General features: G+C 41.3%; 1 protein-coding gene across 2 annotated transcripts in view; it reads left to right on the forward strand.

Moving 5' to 3' along the window:
* The window catches only part of grk5l (G protein-coupled receptor kinase 5 like), a 52,178-nt gene that overhangs the window by 25,666 nt on the left and 6,857 nt on the right, over positions 1 to 19,655 (forward strand). The window contains exons 2-15 of one of the 2 annotated variants that reach the window (XM_053680044.1): positions 1,440 to 1,535; positions 5,076 to 5,188; positions 12,745 to 12,822; positions 12,974 to 13,071; positions 13,368 to 13,460; positions 13,962 to 14,025; positions 14,773 to 14,913; positions 15,002 to 15,192; positions 15,789 to 15,826; positions 15,925 to 16,014; positions 16,755 to 16,963; positions 17,093 to 17,230; positions 18,218 to 18,355; positions 19,444 to 19,575. In XM_053680044.1, coding sequence (XP_053536019.1) covers positions 1,440 to 1,535; positions 5,076 to 5,188; positions 12,745 to 12,822; positions 12,974 to 13,071; positions 13,368 to 13,460; positions 13,962 to 14,025; positions 14,773 to 14,913; positions 15,002 to 15,192; positions 15,789 to 15,826; positions 15,925 to 16,014; positions 16,755 to 16,963; positions 17,093 to 17,230; positions 18,218 to 18,355; positions 19,444 to 19,575 — 1,619 coding nt within the window. Of the gene's footprint in view, positions 1 to 1,439; positions 1,536 to 5,075; positions 5,189 to 12,744; positions 12,823 to 12,973; positions 13,072 to 13,367; positions 13,461 to 13,961; positions 14,026 to 14,772; positions 14,914 to 15,001; positions 15,193 to 15,788; positions 15,827 to 15,924; positions 16,015 to 16,754; positions 16,964 to 17,092; positions 17,231 to 18,217; positions 18,356 to 19,443; positions 19,647 to 19,655 lie in introns of both variants that reach the window. The other variant, XM_053680043.1, reaches the window with a different exon arrangement.

A 19,655-nucleotide genomic window follows, 5' to 3' on the forward strand; every position in this document is an offset into this window, starting at 1 on the left:
GTAGCGTAAATGACTAAAACCCACAGCAATATTCCTCATACTGATTTACCAGACCAGTGGGAAGTGCTGTGCTCTTCTAGGAAAATCCGGTTCATATCTGATGCCTGACGGCACGTCGGAGCCAAATCGTCCCTGTCCATCAGGTGTCCAGCTCAAACCGTGAAATGTTCCTCGAGTTCACACACGGCGACGTTAAACGCTCCGACGAGCTCTGTGTATCTCTTTTAAAACTTCACGCTGTCGTCGTGATTGGCGTCATGATCTGCTTCTCAAATCGAAAGTATTTACTGATCTCGCAACTCCAGAAGGCCGGGACGCAGAGCACACCGTTCAGCAGGTTTACAAAATAACCGAAACCAAGTGTTTAAACTTGATAGCGTTAACCGTATATATATGTGTGTGTGTGTGTGTGTATATATATATATATATATATATATATATATATATATATATATATATATATAAATAAAATTATATGATTTAAACCCGATTAAAAATGTTATGTGTGCACTTATATGAACCCATGAGCGAAAAAAGTAGGATTGGAACGTTTTTCTGAACTGAGAGTATTTTCTTAACTCGTATGTTTCTTCAAACGATTTACGGATGAGTTTGTTTGTATTCCGCGTGATAATAATATGAGGTCTTTAATATTACGTGTGTTAAAACAGAGTATGGGGACAGGCTTACTTCGCTGTGTGAATAAGAACAAGGCTCTGCCAGAGACTCATGTAAGAGGACGAGGGAGCTGCTAAAGTACTTACACACACACACACACACACACACTGTACGTGTCTCCTGCCAGGACCGAATGACGTACCGCTTTATGTGTCCCTTCGGAAAACTCCTATCCCTCACTGTCCTGGAAATCCGCGTCAAACGGGCTACGCTCCAATCCCAATCCGGGAACATCCCTACTCTCTCTGCTAAACTTGCTCTGAAGCGTAACCAGAACTTCAGTGGAAGATTATATGTTGTCAGATTGATACTCGGGGTTGTTTTTTGTTGTTTTAGCGACTGTGTGTTGTGGTGGTGGTTAGTGCGCTGCTGTAGAACGCTTGGAATCGTTCTGAGGAGGTGCACAGAGTTTTTCTTGTGAAAGCAGCTCTCTCCTCATGGGAGTGTGTGCATATTTTAGCTCTGTACTGACGCAAGAAATGACTCTCACTCGGTTTAACTAGGGCTTACACACACACACACACACACATGCAAGGTAGCAGATGCTGAGAACATTTCCATATGGTGAATCAGATTCACTGACCAAACCCACCTGTGTTCTGGAAACACACACACACACACACACACACACACACACACACACACACACACACAACAGCCTCCTTTTCACAGCTTATTAATGAATGACCTAATTAGAAACAGTACTAATAGCAGCCTGGTTTTCAAAACATCTCGTCCCTTTCTCTCTCTTGCTGACGCAGGTGGAGGAGGAAAGCGGAAAGGGCGGAGTAAGAAATGGAGGGAGATCCTTCGCTTCCCCCACATCAGCCAGTGCATGGAGCTGAACAGAACCATCGGTATGGTAACACCCTCTACCTTCAGCAACATTACACACTTTCCCTTCAGTACTGTTACACACTTTACCTTCAGTACTGATACACACTTTCCCTTCAGTACTGATACACACTCTACCTTCAGTACTGATACACACTTTCCCTTCAGTACTGATACACACTTTCCCTTCAGTACTGATACACACTCTACCTTCAGTACTGATACACACTTTCCCTTCAGTACTGATACACACTTTCCCTTCAGTACTGATACACACTCTACCTTCAGTACTGATACACACTTTCCCTTCAGTACTGATACACACTTTCCCTTCAGTACTGATACACACTTTCCCTTCAGTACTGATACACACTCTACCTTCAGTACTGATACACACTCTACCTTCAGTACTGTTACACACTTTACCTTCAGTACTGATACACACTCTACCTTCAGTACTGTTACACACTCTACCTTCAGCAACATTACACACTTTCCCTTCAGTACTGTTACACACTTTCCCTTCAGTACTGATACACACTCTACCTTCAGTACTGATACACACTTTCCCTTCAGTACTGATACACACTTTCCCTTCAGTACTGATACACACTTTACCTTCAGTACTGATACACACTTTCCCTTCAGTACTGATACACACTTTACCTTCAGTACTGATACACACTCTACCTTCAGTACTGATACACCCTCTACCTTCAGCAACATTACACACTTTCCCTTCAGTACTGTTACACACTTTCCCTTCAGTACTGATACACACTTTCCCTTCAGTACTGATACACACTCTACCTTCAGTACTGATACACACTTTCCCTTCAGTACTGATACACACTTTCCCTTCAGTACTGATACACACTTTACCTTCAGTACTGATACACACTTTCCCTTCAGTACTGATACACACTTTACCTTCAGTACTGATACACACTCTACCTTCAGTACTGATACACACTTTACCTTCAGTACTGATACACACTTTCCCTTCAGTACTGATACACACTTTCCCTTCAGTACTGATACACACTCTACCTTCAGTACTGATACACACTTTCCCTTCAGTACTGATACACACTTTCCCTTCAGTACTGATACACACTTTCCCTTCAGTACTGATACACACTCTACCTTCAGTACTGATACACACTTTCCCTTCAGTACTGATACACACTTTCCCTTCAGTACTGATACACACTTTCCCTTCAGTACTGATACACACTCTACCTTCAGTACTGATACACACTCTACCTTCAGTACTGTTACACACTTTACCTTCAGTACTGATACACACTCTACCTTCAGTACTGTTACACACTCTACCTTCAGCAACATTACACACTTTCCCTTCAGTACTGTTACACACTTTCCCTTCAGTACTGATACACACTCTACCTTCAGTACTGATACACACTTTCCCTTCAGTACTGATACACACTTTCCCTTCAGTACTGATACACACTTTACCTTCAGTACTGATACACACTTTCCCTTCAGTACTGATACACACTTTACCTTCAGTACTGATACACACTCTACCTTCAGTACTGATACACCCTCTACCTTCAGCAACATTACACACTTTCCCTTCAGTACTGTTACACACTTTCCCTTCAGTACTGATACACACTTTCCCTTCAGTACTGATACACACTCTACCTTCAGTACTGATACACACTTTCCCTTCAGTACTGATACACACTTTCCCTTCAGTACTGATACACACTTTCCCTTCAGTACTGATACACACTTTCCCTTCAGTACTGATACACACTTTACCTTCAGTACTGATACACACTTTCCCTTCAGTACTGTTACACACTTTCCCTTCAGTACTGATACACACTCTACCTTCAGTACTGATACACACTTTCCCTTCAGTACTGATACACACTTTCCCTTCAGTACTGATACACACTTTACCTTCAGTACTGATACACACTTTCCCTTCAGTACTGATACACACTTTACCTTCAGTACTGATACACACTCTACCTTCAGTACTGATACACACTTTACCTTCAGTACTGATACACACTCTACCTTCAGTACTGATACACACTTTCCCTTCAGTACTGATACACACTTTACCTTCAGTACTGATACACACTTTACCTTCAGTACTGTTACACACTCTACCTTCAGTACTGATACACACTCTACATTCAGTACTGTTACACACTTTACCTTCAGTACTGTTACACACTCTACATTCAGTACTGTTACACACTCTACCTTCAGTACTGATACACACTTTACCTTCAGTACTGATACACACTTTACCTTCAGTACTGATACACACTTTACCTTCAGTACTGATACACACTTTACCTTCAGCAACATTGCACACTTTCCCTTCAGTACTGATACACACTTTCCCTTCAGTACTGATACACACTTTACCTTCAGTACTGATACACACTCTACCTTCAGTACTGTTACACACTCTACCTTCAGTACTGTTACACACTCTACCTTCAGTACTGATACACACTCTACATTCAGTACTGTTACACACTCTACCTTCAGTACTGATACACACTTTACCTTCAGTACTGATACACACTTTACCTTCAGTACTGATACACACTTTACCTTCAGTACTGATACACACTTTACCTTCAGCAACATTGCACACTTTCCCTTCAGTACTGATACACACTTTCCCTTCAGTACTGATACACACTTTACCTTCAGTACTGATACACACTCTACCTTCAGTACTGTTACACACTCTACCTTCAGTACTGTTACACACTCTACCTTCAGTACTGATACACACTCTACATTCAGTACTGTTACACACTCTACCTTCAGTACTGTTACACACTCTACCTTCAGTACTGTTACACACTCTACCTTCAGTACTGATACACACTTTCCCTTCAGTACTGTTACACACTCTACCTTCAGTACTGATACACACTCTACATTCAGTACTGTTACACACTCTACCTTCAGTACTGTTACACACTTTACCTTCAGTACTGTTACACACTCTACATTCAGTACTGTTACACACTTTACCTTCAGTACTGTTACACACTCTACCTTCAGTACTGTTACACACTTTACCTTCAGTACTGTTACACACTCTACCTTCAGTACTGTTACACACTCTACATTCAGTACTGTTACACACTTTCCCTTCAGTACTGTTACACACTCTACCTTCAGTACTGATACACACTCTACATTCAGTACTGTTACACACTCTACCTTCAGTACTGATACACACTTTACCTTCAGTACTGTTACACACTTTACCTTCAGTACTGTTACACACTCTACATTCAGTACTGTTACACACTCTACCTTCAGTACTGATACACACTCTACCTTCAGTACTGTTACACTCTCACCCTTCAGTACTGTTACACACTTCAATGCTATTGACGTTAAACAATTTAGCTTCAGTAATGGTCCAGAGTACACATAATAGGGTACTGAGTTGTGGATTAATTAAGTCCTGTGTGTGTGTGTGTGTGTGTGTGTGTGTGTGTGTGTGTGTGTGTGTGTGTGTGTGTGTGTGTGTGTGTGTGTTTCAGACAGGGATTACTTCAGCCTGTGTGAGAAACAGCCCATAGGGAGACTGTTGTTTCGCCTCTACTGTGAGACCAGACCAGAGCTGCTGAGATGCATTCATCTGCTGGACGCCATGGTATACACGCACACACACACACACACACACACACACACACACACACACACACACACACACTTACAAAAACCCCTCTGAAATAGAACATTCCACATAACATAACTTTATATGAGTATTTGAACTGACACACACAAAGTCCTCACAAGGCGATTTGTCACTTCCTGTCCGTTATTTCCGTTAGTTAAATATCCACCCGATAGAGCTGGTCCTTCCTTTTATTCAGATTCCACGAAAAAAATTTAATCTCAGAGTCTGGGGAAAGCGAGGTTCATCGCACTGGGAGCTGAAGACCTTTAGCTCTGAACTTAAGCTGAACTTTGGGGACTTAACTTGGGCAATAAACTACAGTCTAAATTAAAAGTTTAGCCTGTAGGCTGATTCTCTAATAAAAGTGCTTCAGGTTTAGCCTTCATTTCTGTCTGACAAACAAACTCTTGAAGTTCACTTCAAGTTCAGGTCAAGAGCTCTTCACCAGCTGCCTCCGTTAACCCTTTCCCGAACAAATACTTCAAAAACGGCACAATAAGGAAAGCGGCTGCAGAAAACGGAAAGGTTCCAGCTTTCGGTGGATATTTTGATCAATAATGGCCATGATTTATTTAAAAAACGGTTCATTTTGGTTAAATTAGCATAGTTCAGGTGATTATTGAGTCCATATTTTTCAGGTAAAATAGCTTACATTTTTCTTACCCTGCTGAAAAAAACCCCAGTAGAACCCCTAATAGAATTTGTAATGGTTTTAATGGATATAATGGGAATTGTATTGGTTTTAATGGAAACTGTAATGGTCCCTGTGGACTCTACTGGTTTGTTGGCTTTTATTGGTGGCATGTCATGTCTAGTGGATATCATTAAGGACCTATAATGGTAATGTTTTTAATGGTTAGCTGATGGTTTGTCATTTTATTTGTAGTGGAAACCATTAGAATTTCCATGATGGTTTTTATGTTTTTTCAGCAGGGTAATGCTCATGTTTTTTTTATTATTTTTTTTATACCTCTAACATTAACCAAAGTTTAAATCTTTAAACAGAAATGGCAAAAAAAAAACCAACAACTTTTAAATGAGAGCTATTGTTTGCTGACTTTTTAGTTTTTTGTCTAGAAGGGTTCATTTTTGGAGATAAAAAAATATCCAACATTCCAAAAAAAAACACTAATGCTACTGAAGTTTCAACATCGCAACATGTTCTTTTTTTTTTTTTTTTTTCGTTGGATTGGGCTACGTTTTGTTCAGGTTGGTGATTGGACTTTTTTTGTGTTGCATAAATTGTATTATTACGTCAGTCCATTAGCTAAAATCAACCATGCGGTAATTTACATTTTATATAAAGGTCACATGGTATAAGGTCACATGGTTTATATTTTTTAAACATTAAAAACTGTGCTCACTAAAGCTACCTAGCTTGTGTTTTTCGTGCATCTAAAATAAGCTAGCTAGCTTATTAAAAAGCCAGGTTCATTCAAAACTGTCAGTGTGTTAGCTAGCTCCATAAAACAAGGCATTAAAATGGGTAGCTATTAGATATTACAGTTGTAGCTAAATATTAGCTAGCTTAACACCGGTCCTTGTGGTCCTCAGGAGTCCAGAGGGGACCACCGTGGTCTCGTCACCGGATATTACTCCCACAGTTGTCCTCCCACATCAATCTCAGACGGAGTCTCGAACACACACAGACGCTCATGTGGTCAGGGTGAAAGAAGACGTTGTGTGTTCTGTCTAAAAACCACACACTCATTACCCCTCTTCGATTCTCAGAAACCCCCTCAAACCTCAGTCTACACGTGAAGACCAAACGCAAATAGCTAATGTGTCTGAATTTGAAAGACAAACCCACTAGATGTAGTGAATATGTGCGCTTGCTAACAGCTAGCTAAATTGTTCATTTGCAGCTAAACATTGCAATGCTGGAATAATTTTACTCTTTATCTTACTCAGAAAATAATTCCAGCTACGAGTTCACAAGCTGTGACTGAAAATTGGTTTCTCAACATTAAAGATGAACAGTTAATGCTAAGTATAATAATTAGAGTGTATTTTTTTTGTCATACGGTCTTTTTTTTTGCAATCTATCAACAAATCTGAGGTAAAAGTTGACGTTCTCGACACTTCTGACTAATTTTTATTGTCACCGTGACTTTCCATTGGCGCTACGACGCTACCGTAGCTAAGTGATAGCAAATCCCAAACTATTTACCGTGCTCGGACAATTCTTTGTATTCTTGTATCCAGCGACACTATCAAGCATCGATAATCTCTACATCAATACATTATGTTGTTAAATAGCAGTAAAAGTCTGTATTTATGTATTTATCTTCCAGCAGGATCTAATGCTAAGTCAATTACGCTTCTGTCTCACTGTGTTTATGGGAATTCTACATTAACCAGGCTCTTTTGTGTCGTTCACTGAAATTTTCCAGCTTGTTGTGACACATTTTTCATTTCTCGACCAGCTTCGGCGGTTAGGTTAGCACCTAATGCTAAATGTAATTACAGTGTGTTTTATTTTAGCCCCACATTAATTTTTTAGCAATCTATCAACACATCTGAGGTAAAAGTTGACGTTCTCTACACTTTTGATTCATTTTTATCGTCATTCTACCTCTGCAGCATTGAAAAATCACCTTAGCTGGCGCTACAAGGCTAAAGTAGCTAACTATTAATGGAAATCTCCAAATATTTTCCATCTTCTGGTATTCACAACTGCTTTTTTTGTGGTAATTTTCAAACACATCTGGTGTAAATGATACTTTTCTAAGCACTTTTGTGTCATTTTCATCATCCATCTCGCTTTGTACTGTTCTACAATAAAAAACGTATCTAGCTATATTTTTAGCCTCTTTCATTAGCTAGTTTGTGCTCAGATTCATGATTCCCAGTTGCTTAGCAACAGTGTTCTCACAACTTTAACAAACGGCGAATTTGCATTATAGGAGGGATGTTGTGGATGTTTCATTTTCAGCTAAAATGGTCCTGTAAGACTGTGTGCGCGATAAATACGACGGAAGATTTGTTAGCTCGGGTTGTCTCAGCGTCCAGGCTTTTTTAACATTTTTGTACTTAGATTGTTTTAATTATTAATTTTTATTCTAGTGAAGTTAAATCTCACCCGAACGGCTAGCATTTCTTCATCTTAGCGTGCTAATAGCATGAACGCTTTCGCACATGCTAATATGTAGCTTTTAGCATTTAGAGATTCTTGTCCATTTTGGGATTCTTGAGGATCCTTGAGGGTTTTTTTCCGTACTGTAGAAAGGAGAAGAGTGTGTATGCATGTAAGGCATGCATGCGTTCTGTAATTATGGTGTGTGTGTGTGTGTGTGTGTGTGTGTGTGTGTGTGTGTGTGTGTGTAGACACCATAAGGAATGAGCCTAGGGGGTTTCTGAGGCCCCTTTTGACGTCAGAGACTGGCAGGATCTTAACTGAGACAACGCTGGGTGTCTTCTCTCTCTGTCGCTCTCTCGTTCTCTCTCTATCTCTCTCACTCTCAATCTCTCTCTCTCTCTCTCTCTCTCTCTCTCTCTCTCTCTCTCTGTGTGTGTGTGTGTGTGTGTGTGTGTGTGTGTGTGTCCGGTCAGCAGAGATAGATTAGACTGATCTTATCTCTTCCTCTCTCCCTCTCCCTCTCTCTCATACACACACACACACACATGCTCACAAATATGAGTGGTTATTTGCTATTTGTTGCAGTGTCGATGTTTGTGAATATGACAGAAACCAAGGACATTCGGTTAGCAGTCGATGCTAAGTGTAATTACGGTGTATTTTCATTAGTTTTATTAACACCTTAACACATTTGAAGTTGATGTTTGCAGCAGTTCTGTCTCGTTTCCACCATCGCTGCGCCATTACGGTGTCTGAATCAACAAGACTTCTACATGCTAGAGTGGGCGGGGCTATATGGACTGCTCGAGAAAACAGTGGGCGGGGCTATAAGGAGAAACTCGGTGGTGTGGGCATAAGGAGCGCTCCAGAGAGACATGGAGCAGGGTGATGTTGACGCCACCTGAGAACTATGGGGCGGGGCCAGGTGGATGGCTCCAGAGAACCATGGGGGCGGGGCCAATTTTACAGCATGAGTTAAAGGGGATACAAAGAGAGAAATATTTGGGCGGGGTTGAAGAGGTTTGACTGGACAAGGAAAGCACCAGAGAACTGTGTGGGTGGAGCTTAAACAACTAATTTAATGTGTAAATATTGCCCCCTAGTGGCCCATTCTTGAACAGTTGCATAGGCTAGTACACGCTTAGAAGGACAAGGACATACAATTAAAGTTTTGTGATGATAGATCAGTGATAATGCTGTCAAATGCCCGCTGAAAGCTGATTGGCCGACGGCGGCCATGTTATTTAAATAATGAAAAAAGTTACAGGTTAATAAAAGCGTAAGTAACATGACGTAAAACTTAAAACAGTCTTTTATGATTGATGAAAGCATGTGGTATTAAAATATGATTGCTTCTGGCAGAAAAATAATTCCATTTAGACGTGTGGCATTAGGAATGTGTGTGTGTGTGTGTGTGTGTGTGTGTGTGTGAGAGAGAGAGAGAGAGAGAGTCGTGGCGTTCTTTCCTTTCGATTCCTCCTGCCCTTTTTTTAGTCGAGTGTATGGTGGAGTGTTAAGCGGAACGGAAAACATTCCAGCTCTCCCCTCACACACACACACACACACACTCACACACACATACACACATGCACACTCACACACACACACACACACATACATACACACACACACACATACACACGCTCCCGCTATGTAATGACGTGCAATGTGTGTGTGACGCTGCCGCCCCGTGCTGTGGCTCTCCAGGCCTCCGCAGAATCCTGCCGTGTTGACGGCCTGGTTACCTAGCAACCAGAGGTCACACACCACAGGCTTCATGAAGCATATGCTTGTGTGTGTGTGTGTGTGTGTGTGTGTGTGTGTGTGTGTGTGTGTTTGTGTGTGTACACGTGTGGTTTAGTGTATGTTGTTATGCAACACTTTCTGTAGATGGAAATAAGAGCGTAGGTATGTAGTGGAAGTGTGTGTGTGTGTGTGTGTGTGTGTGTGTGTGTGTGTGTGAGTGAGTGTGTGTGTGGCAGGTGGTCGGGTGAAGAGTGTTGCATAACGGGATCTGTTGAGTGTGACGGTGTTGAGGAGAGTGTATACACACACACACACACACACACATGTTGTATAACCATAGCTGCTGCTCCTTCATGAATGAAACACAAGTGTTAACACTCGTATGCTAACACACTCCAGGTGGCACTCTTCGTCATACCTGAGAGAGGAACGCTCTGATTGGCCGATGCCCCTAAGCCCTGCCCTGATTGTAAAATGTATTCTTATTGTTATAATGAGGATTAAAAGTAATGGCACTGCTATCGCTGTGTTGTGATTTAGTATTTTGTCTACATAGAAGCTGTATTCTAAATCTCACCCTATACCCTTCACCCTATACCCTACACTCTATACCCTACACCCTATACCCTATACCCTACACCCTACACTCTATATATTACACCCTACACTCTATACCCTATACCCTACACCCTACACTCTATACCGTATACCCTACACTCTATACCCTACACCCTATACCCTACACTCTATACCCTATACCCTACACTCTATACCCTACACTCTATACCCTACACTCTATACCCTATACCCTGTACCCTTCACCCTACACTCAATACCCTACACCCTATACCCTACATTCTACACCCTACACTCTATACCCTACACTCCATACCTACACCCTATACCCTACACTCTATACCCTACACTCTACACTCTATACCCTACACCCTACACTCTATACCCTATACCCTACACTCTATACCCTATACCCTACACCCTACACTCTATACCCTACACCCTATACCCTACACTCTATACCCTACACTCTACACTCTATACCCTACACCCTACACTCTATACCCTATACCCTACACCCTACACCCTATACCCTACATTCTACACCCTACACTCTATACCCTACACTCCATACCTACACCCTATACCCTACACTCTATACCCTACACCCTATACCCTACACTCTATACCCTACACTCTACACTCTATACCCTATACCCTACACCCTACACTCTATACCCTATACCCTACACTCTATACCCTATACCGTACACCCTACACTCTATACCCTACACCCTATACCCTACACTCTATACTCTATACCCTACACCCTATACCCTACACCCTGTACCCTACACTCTATACCCTACATCTTATACCCTACACTCTATACCCTACACCCTATACCCTACACTACAGAATCATGTGCACTAGTATGTAGTACACTAATAAAGGGAACATGGTGGATTTCGTTCACTAAGTACTATCACAGACTTCTGCAGCCCACTGAGGTCATGTCCCAAACCACACCCCCTATCCCCCCTATGATAAAGGCAGTGATGATGATGATGATGATGGTGAAGAGGTTATGGTGGTGATGAAGGTGATGATGATGATGAAGGTAATGGTGGTGATGAAGGTGATGATGATGATGAAGGTAATGGTGATGATGATGGTGATGGTGATGGTGGTGATGATGAGGGTAATGGTGGAGATGATGGTGTTGAAGGTGATGGTGAAGGTGATGATGAAAGTGATGGTGGTGATGATGATGATGAAGTGATAGTGGTGATGAAGGTGATGATAAAGGTGATGGTGATGATGATGAAGGTGATGATGAAGGTGATTATGATGGTGAAGGTGATGGTGTTGATGAAGGGTGATGAAGTTGATGATGAAGGTGATGGTGTTGATGAAGGGTGATGGTGAAGTTAATGATGATGAAGGTGATGGTTAAGGTGATGATGATGATGGTGGTGATGAAGCTGATGATGAAGTTGATGATGATGATGATGAAGGTGATGGTGTGGTGGTGATGAAGTTGATGATGATGATGATGATGAAGGTGATGGTGTTGATGAAGGGTGATGATGAAGTTGATGATAATGATGATGAAGGTGATGGTTAAGGTGATGATGATGATGGTTGTGATGAAGTTGATGAAGTTGATGATGATGAAGGTGATGGTGGTGATGAAGCTGATGATGAAGTTGATGATGATGATGATGAAGGTGATGGTGGTGATGAAGCTGATGATGAGGTTGATGATGATGATGATGAAGGTGATGGTGGTGATGAAGCTGATGATGAGGTTGATGATGATGATGATGAAGGTGATGGTGTTGATGAAGGGTGATGAAGTTGATGATGATGATGATGAAGGTGATGGTTAAGGTGATGATGATGATGGTTGTGATGAAGTTGATGATGAAGTTGATGATGATGAAGGTGATGGTGGTGATGAAGCTGATGATGAAGTTGATCATGATGATGATGAAGGTGATGGTTAAGGTGATGATGATGATGGTTGTGATGAAGCTGATGATGAAGTTGATGATGATGATGATGATGAAGGTGATGGTTAAGGTGATGATGATGATGGTTGTGATGAAGGTGATGATGAAGGTGGGCTCCTGAGCGAGTGTCAGAGGTCATCATTATGGTAACGGTGTCACCTCGTGCCCTTTAGGAGGACTACGAGGTGACTCCGGACGAGAAAAGGAAGAGTCGAGGAGACCAGATCATCAAGAAGTTCCTCACCAAGCAGGTGTGTGTGTGTGTGTGTGTGTGTGTGTGTGTGTGTGTGTGTGTGTGAATTACTGTGAATGAGATGAAACATGTGTTAATGTGTTAAAAAGAGAAACAAATCGTGTGTGTGTGTGTGTGTGTGTGTGTGTGTGTGTGTGTGTGTGTTGCAGTCCCCGGAGTGTGTGGATGTGTTGGAGGTTCTTGCCGAACCCTGCAGAGAGAACCTTGAGCTGAGTCCCTGCAAAGAGATCTTCAGCGATTGCCGCAAGTATGAACACACACACACACACACACACACACACATACACACACACCATGTATCAGTGGAGATGTAGCTAATGCACCTCCTCCAGATTCTTACAAGTGATTGATGGTGTTCGCAGGAGGTTCGTGTGTTAGTGTGGTGTTAACAGGTGTTCTCCTGTACTCAGGGTTCTCCTGTGTGTTCTCCTGTGTTCTGTACTCAGGGTTCTCCTGTGTGTTCTCATGTACTCAGGGTTCTCCTGTGTGTTCTCATGTGTTCTGTACTCAGGGTTCTCCTGTGTGTTCTCCTGTGTGTTTTAGGGCTCTGCATGAGTACCTGAGTGGAGCGCCGTTCTCTGATTACCAGAACAGCATGTACTTCGACCGCTTTATCCAGTGGAAAATGCTGGAAAGGTCTGTAGCTGGACTGTCTCTCTGTCTCTATCTCTTTTTTATCTCTCTATCTCTCTCTTTATCTCTATCTATCTGTCTTTCTTTATCTCTCTCTCTCTATCTCTTTATCTCTCTGTCTCTCTATCTTTATCTCTCTCTTTATCTCTCTCTCTCTCTCATTCTATCTCTATCTCTCTCTCTCTGTCTCTTTATCTCTCTCTTTACCGCTCTTCTGTCCATCTGTTCATCTCTCTCACTCATTATTTCTCTCAGGGTCTGGCTTTCTTTCCTTCCTTTGTTTTCTTTCATTCTTTTTTCCTCTCATTACATCTCTTTCCTCTCTCCATCCTGTCTTTATTCATCTTTTCATTATTTTCATTTTTTTTGTCTTAGGTCTATTCATTCTTCAGTTCATGTTTATTATTTATTTATAAGTGTTTAAGCTGTGTATAATGTGTGTATAATATGTATATAATGTGTGTGTGTGTGTGTGTGTGTGTGTGTGTGTGTGTGTGATTGCAGGCAGCCGGTTACTAAAGACACATTTCGGCAGTACAGAGTGTTGGGGAAGGGAGGCTTTGGAGAGGTGAGGACCTGTGTGTGTGTGTGTGTGTGTGTGTGTCTGTGTGTGTGTGTGTGTGTGTGTGTGTGTGTGTGTGTGTTAGTGATAATGTGTAACTGATTGTGTGTTATTTTGGTGTGTGTGTGTGTGTGTGTTAGTGATAATGTGTAACTGATTGTGTGTTATTTTGGTGTGTGTGTGTGTGTGTGTGTGTGTGTGTGTTAGTGATAATGTGTTACTGATTGTGTGTTATTTTGGTGTGTGTGTGTGTGTGTGTGTGTGTGTGTGTTAGTGATAATGTGTTACTGATTGTGTGTTATTTTGGTGTGTGTGTGTGTGTGTGTGTGTGTTAGTGATAATGTGTAACTGATTGTGTGTTATTTTGGTGTGTGTGTGTGTGTGTGTGTGTGTGTTAGTGATAATGTGTTACTGATTGTGTGTTATTTTGGTGTGTGTGTGTGTGTGTGTGTGTTAGTGATAATGTGTAACTGATTGTGTATTATTTTGGTGTGTGTGTGTGTGTGTGTGTGTGTTAGTGATAATGTGTTACTGATTGTGTGTTATTTTGGTGTGTGTGTGTGTGTGTGTGTGTTAGTGATAATGTGTAACTGATTGTGTATTATTTTGGTGTGTGTGTGTGTGTGTGTGTGTGTGTTAGTGATAATGTGTTACTGATTGTGTGTTATTTTGGTGTGTGTGTGTGTGTGTGTGTGTGTTAGTGATAATGTGTTACTGATTGTGTGTTATTTTGGTGTGTGTGTGTGTGTACAGGTGTGTGCGTGTCAGGTGAGGGCGACGGGGAAGATGTACGCCTGTAAGAAGCTGGAGAAGAAGAGGATAAAGAAGAGGAAGGGCGAGTCCATGGCGCTGAATGAGAAACAGATCCTGGAGAAAGTGAACAGCAGATTCGTGGTACGTTTCCTCTTCTCTCAGTTTCTCTCTCTCTCTCTCTCTCTCGCTCTCTCTCGCCCTCGCTCTAACCCCAGCCCTCATGCTGCAGGTGAGTTTAGCGTACGCGTACGAAACCAAAGACGCTCTGTGTCTGGTGCTGACCATCATGAACGGAGGAGATCTGAAGTTCCACATCTACAACATGGGAACTCCGGGCTTCGAGAAGGAGCGCGTGCAGTTCTACGCTGCCGAGATCTGCTGCGGTCTCGAGCACCTGCACCAAGAATCCATCGTCTACAGGTGAGCGCACACACACACACACACACACACACACACACATCTGCAAGGGTCAAATCATGTAAACTGATCAATAATGCAAAAACCCCACACAACACAATCATCTAATCACATGAATTTCTACCAAAAAATCAGCATCCAATCAGATTCAAAGTTCAACGTGAATCAAAAATCATCACCCAATCATCCGGAGGCCTGAAAAAACAACATCCAGTCACTGAAATGCCGGTCTAAATCATCATCCAGTCATGTGTGAAAGCCTGGAAAAAGTTAAAAGCCAATAAAAAACCTCTAATCAGACCCGCATCAGACCCCCACCTGAAAAATCATCATCCAATCAACTGAAAACCGTACATGTAAACATCAACCTGTCAGACTAATGGCTACAAATCATCATCCAATCATGTACTAGCAAGCAAAAATCATCATCCAATCATGTACTAGCAAGCAAAAATCATCATCCAATCATGTAAAAGAAGGAACAAATCAGTGTCCAGTAACTCCAAGAAACAGTTATCCAATTATCCTGCTGCAGAAACTGTTTTTCATTCGTGTGTGTGTGTGTGTGTGTGTGTGTGTGTGTGTGTGTGTCTCGGCAGGGATTTAAAACCGGAGAACATTCTATTAGACGATAACGGTAAGTAGTTACATTACTATCACAGATACAGGTGCGTGTGTGTGCGTGTGTGTTACTGATCCCTGTGTGTGTGTGTGTGTGTGTGTGTGTGTGTGTAGGCCACATCCGGATCTCAGACCTGGGGCTGGCCATCAAAGTGCCTGATGGTGAGCCGATAAGAGGCCGAGTCGGTACTGTGGGCTACATGGGTACGTTATCATCTAACATTTAATCACACACTCACACTCTTTATTCTCCTCTGCCTCGTTTACAGACACACACACATACACACACTTTTTGGTTTGCTGATCAGGAATGTCACTCAATATGTCAAAAATTTTCACATTTTTAGATTTTCGCATCTCTAAAATGATCAGTCATTAAGTGCAAAATATCTGACTTGTGTCATATCTGACTCGTGTCACGACAAGAATCAGAATTTCTTCACATGCAATAAGAATCTGGCCAAAAGAATCAGAACTCAAACAAATACATCTGGACTGACAAAAGAATCAGAATCAGTATTTGGTCGAAAAGAATCTGAATCAATATTTGGCTGAAAAGATTCAATATTTGGCTGAAAAGAATCAATATTTGGTCGAAAAGAATCAGAATCAATATTTGGTCGGAAAGAATCAGAATCAGTATTTGGTCGGAAAGAATCAGAATCAGTATTTGGTCGGAAAGAATCAGAATCAGTATTTGGTTGGAAAGAATCAGAATCAGTATTTGGTTGGAAAGAATCAGAATCAGTATTTGGCGGACAATAAAAAACTTGACAAAGCATTGAATTTAAATTGTATTAGACTTCGAATCAGTTTTCATAGACAGTATTAAAATCCCACCCTCACACACACACACACACACACACACACACACACACACACACACACACACACACACTGTACGATGAGATGAGTTTGCTGACAGTTTGCTGATTTATCCGCAGCTCCAGAGGTGATCAATAATGAGCGCTACAGCATGAGCCCTGATTGGTGGGGTCTGGGCTGTCTGATCTACGAGATGACGGCGGGCCGCTCGCCTTTCCGTGCCCGCAAAGAACGAGTGAAGAGGGAGGAAGTGGAGAAACGAGTGCAGGAGGAGGAGGAGGAGTACAGCGACAAGTTTACAGAAGACACCAAAGCCATCTGCAGGATGGTGAGGACACACACACACACACACACACACACACACACACACACACACTACCTGAGTGTTGTGTCACAACTGATTTTGTTGCATCTATTGCTAATGTGTGTGTGTGTGTGTGTGTGTGTGTGTGTGCAGCTTTTAGCAAAAGACCCTAAGCAGAGGCTAGGCTGTAAGACGGAGGGCGCGGTGGAGGTCAAAGCTCATCCCTTCTTCAAGAATATCAACTTTAAGAGACTGGAGGCTGGAATTCTGGAGCCTTCCTTCGTGCCTGATGTGAGTCACGTGTCTAAATCGCGTGTACAGTATATAAACTTTTTCACAAGCTATCGTGAATGTTTAATTCCTCCACACGTGTGATGTCCTTGCTGTCTTTTTTGTAGTGTTCATGCAGTTAATCCGAGTCAAATTCCTTATATTCACACGTGAACTCTGAATCAGATCCTGGTTCACTTTTGACCACATTTTGACTCTTGAATCTAATCTAATTGTAATTCTTAATTCCTGAATTTGAATCTGATTCTCCTCAGCCACCATCGCATAAGTATGGGATCTGAATCCGAATCTGATTCTCCTTTGACAAAATTCTGACTCGGAGCCTGATTCTGATTCTCGTCAGCCAAATTCTGAGTCTGATTTTGACTCGACTCGATTCATTTCTGACTCTTGTGATTCTGACTCGGAGTCTGATTCCTTGACCAAATTCACACTGATTTTGATTCAGATACTTTTAGGCCAAATTCTGATTCACTGTGGTCAAATTCAGACTCTGAGTCAGATTCTTTTTCACATTTGACCAGATTTTAACCCTGAGCCTAATTGTAATTCTTTCTGGCCAAATTCTGCCAACGAGTCTGATTCTCCTTGCCTAAATATTGACTCTGAATCTGATTCCCCTTTGACCAAATTCTTATTCTGATTTTCACAGGCCAAATTCTGACTCTGTGTCTGATTCTGACTCTGCTTGGCCACATACTGATTCACTTGGGTAGATTCTGACTCTGACTCTGATTAACTATCTAGATACTGACTCTGACTCTGATTGATTCACCTGGCTAGATTCTGACTCTGACTCTGATTCACCTGGCTAGGTTCTGATTCTTCTTCTGCACTTTATTAGACTCCATCCTATGTGTTCAATGTATTAAAGCTACAGAATTAATATTAATTCAGTTTTTTTCTTTTATTTGGTTTTCTCTTCCTCTCTCTCTCTGTCTCTCTCTCTCTCTCTCTCTCTCTCTCTCTCTCTCTCTCTCTCCCCAGCCGAGAGCGGTATACTGTAAGGACGTGTTGGACATTGAGCAGTTTTCCACTGTTAAAGGAGTCAATCTGGACCAAACCGATAACGATTTCTACTCCAAGTTTGCCACTGGCAGTGTCTCTATACCCTGGCAGAATGAGGTGTGTGTGTGTGTGTTTTTTTTTGTATTGCATTAATACATTATTCAGTAGATCTATAGGTTGTAGATATCTAAATCCCAAATGCCTACTGGACCGCGTCGTGTTTGCACTCCACTTAAAACGTCCTGTTACGGGTGAATCATGTGCTCATAAAATTCCTGGCTTCTGATATCTTTCCTCATCTTAAATCCCGCCTCCTGCACTCTGATTGGCTAGTAGTGTTTACTCACAACACAACTGGACACTCGTCACCATAGCAACCACAGCAACGGAGAAGTGAGACAATGGAGACGTCTCCAGCAGCAGGGTCATGAAGAGATGGTTCTCTGTCTTCTCCTCTAGCACACAAGCAGTAGAGCTAGGTTCTCGATAATAATAATCATAATCATAATAATAATAATAATAATAATAATAATAATAATAATAATAACTAGGCTTATATCTTGGTGCTTAAAAATGTCTCTAAAATGTATGTAGAATTTATACAATGCAATATTAGCAATTTCTTTCATTTCTTATTATTATATTTATTTTAAATTATATAATATTTAATTATATTGAGTTCTCATTTTATTATATTATGCCTATTTAAATATTTTCTATTTTTATATCTTATTGTTGTAATTATACATTTTTCTCAGATATTATTTTAATGAATACGTATTAAACAAGTATTTTGATATATTATTTATTGACCATTTAGTTTTAAGTATCTATACTAATAAAAGACATATTACTTATTCTAGTATATGGTATACAATTTTCTACATGTATTTTATTGCATATTGTTTATATAAATGATTTTACATGTATATTACTATATAAAACATGATTTTCGTATATTATAAATGTAAACGTTTGACATATTTTCAGAAATTGTTTTATATAATACATTTTGTATAATTATTTTCATGCATATTTTAATATATTATGAATATTTGGTTCCAGAAATGATCGGTTATAATGATTGTAGTTACAGTAGAAACTAAAAGGGTTATACCTGTGTAATCCCTCCGTAAACTTTGTCACTGTTAACACACACTCGTTAACACACACGCATGTTAAGTCTTTCTCGTCTCCCGTCGCAGATGATTGAGACGGAGTGTTTTAGTGACCTTAACGTGTTCGGGCCTCAGGGGACGCGCTCCCCGGACCTGGACTGGGCTCAGCCTCCTGAGGCTCCGCGCCGCAGCCTGCTGGACCGCCTCTTCAGGAGGAACGTGAGGATCTCGTCCTCCTCCTCCCACACAGAGGAGCCGGCCCGAGAACACAACAGCTAACTACAGACCAGGTTCGCAAA

This window comes from Ictalurus punctatus, chromosome 5, assembly GCF_001660625.3.
Source record: "Ictalurus punctatus breed USDA103 chromosome 5, Coco_2.0, whole genome shotgun sequence".
Taxonomy (NCBI): domain Eukaryota; kingdom Metazoa; phylum Chordata; class Actinopteri; order Siluriformes; family Ictaluridae; genus Ictalurus; species Ictalurus punctatus.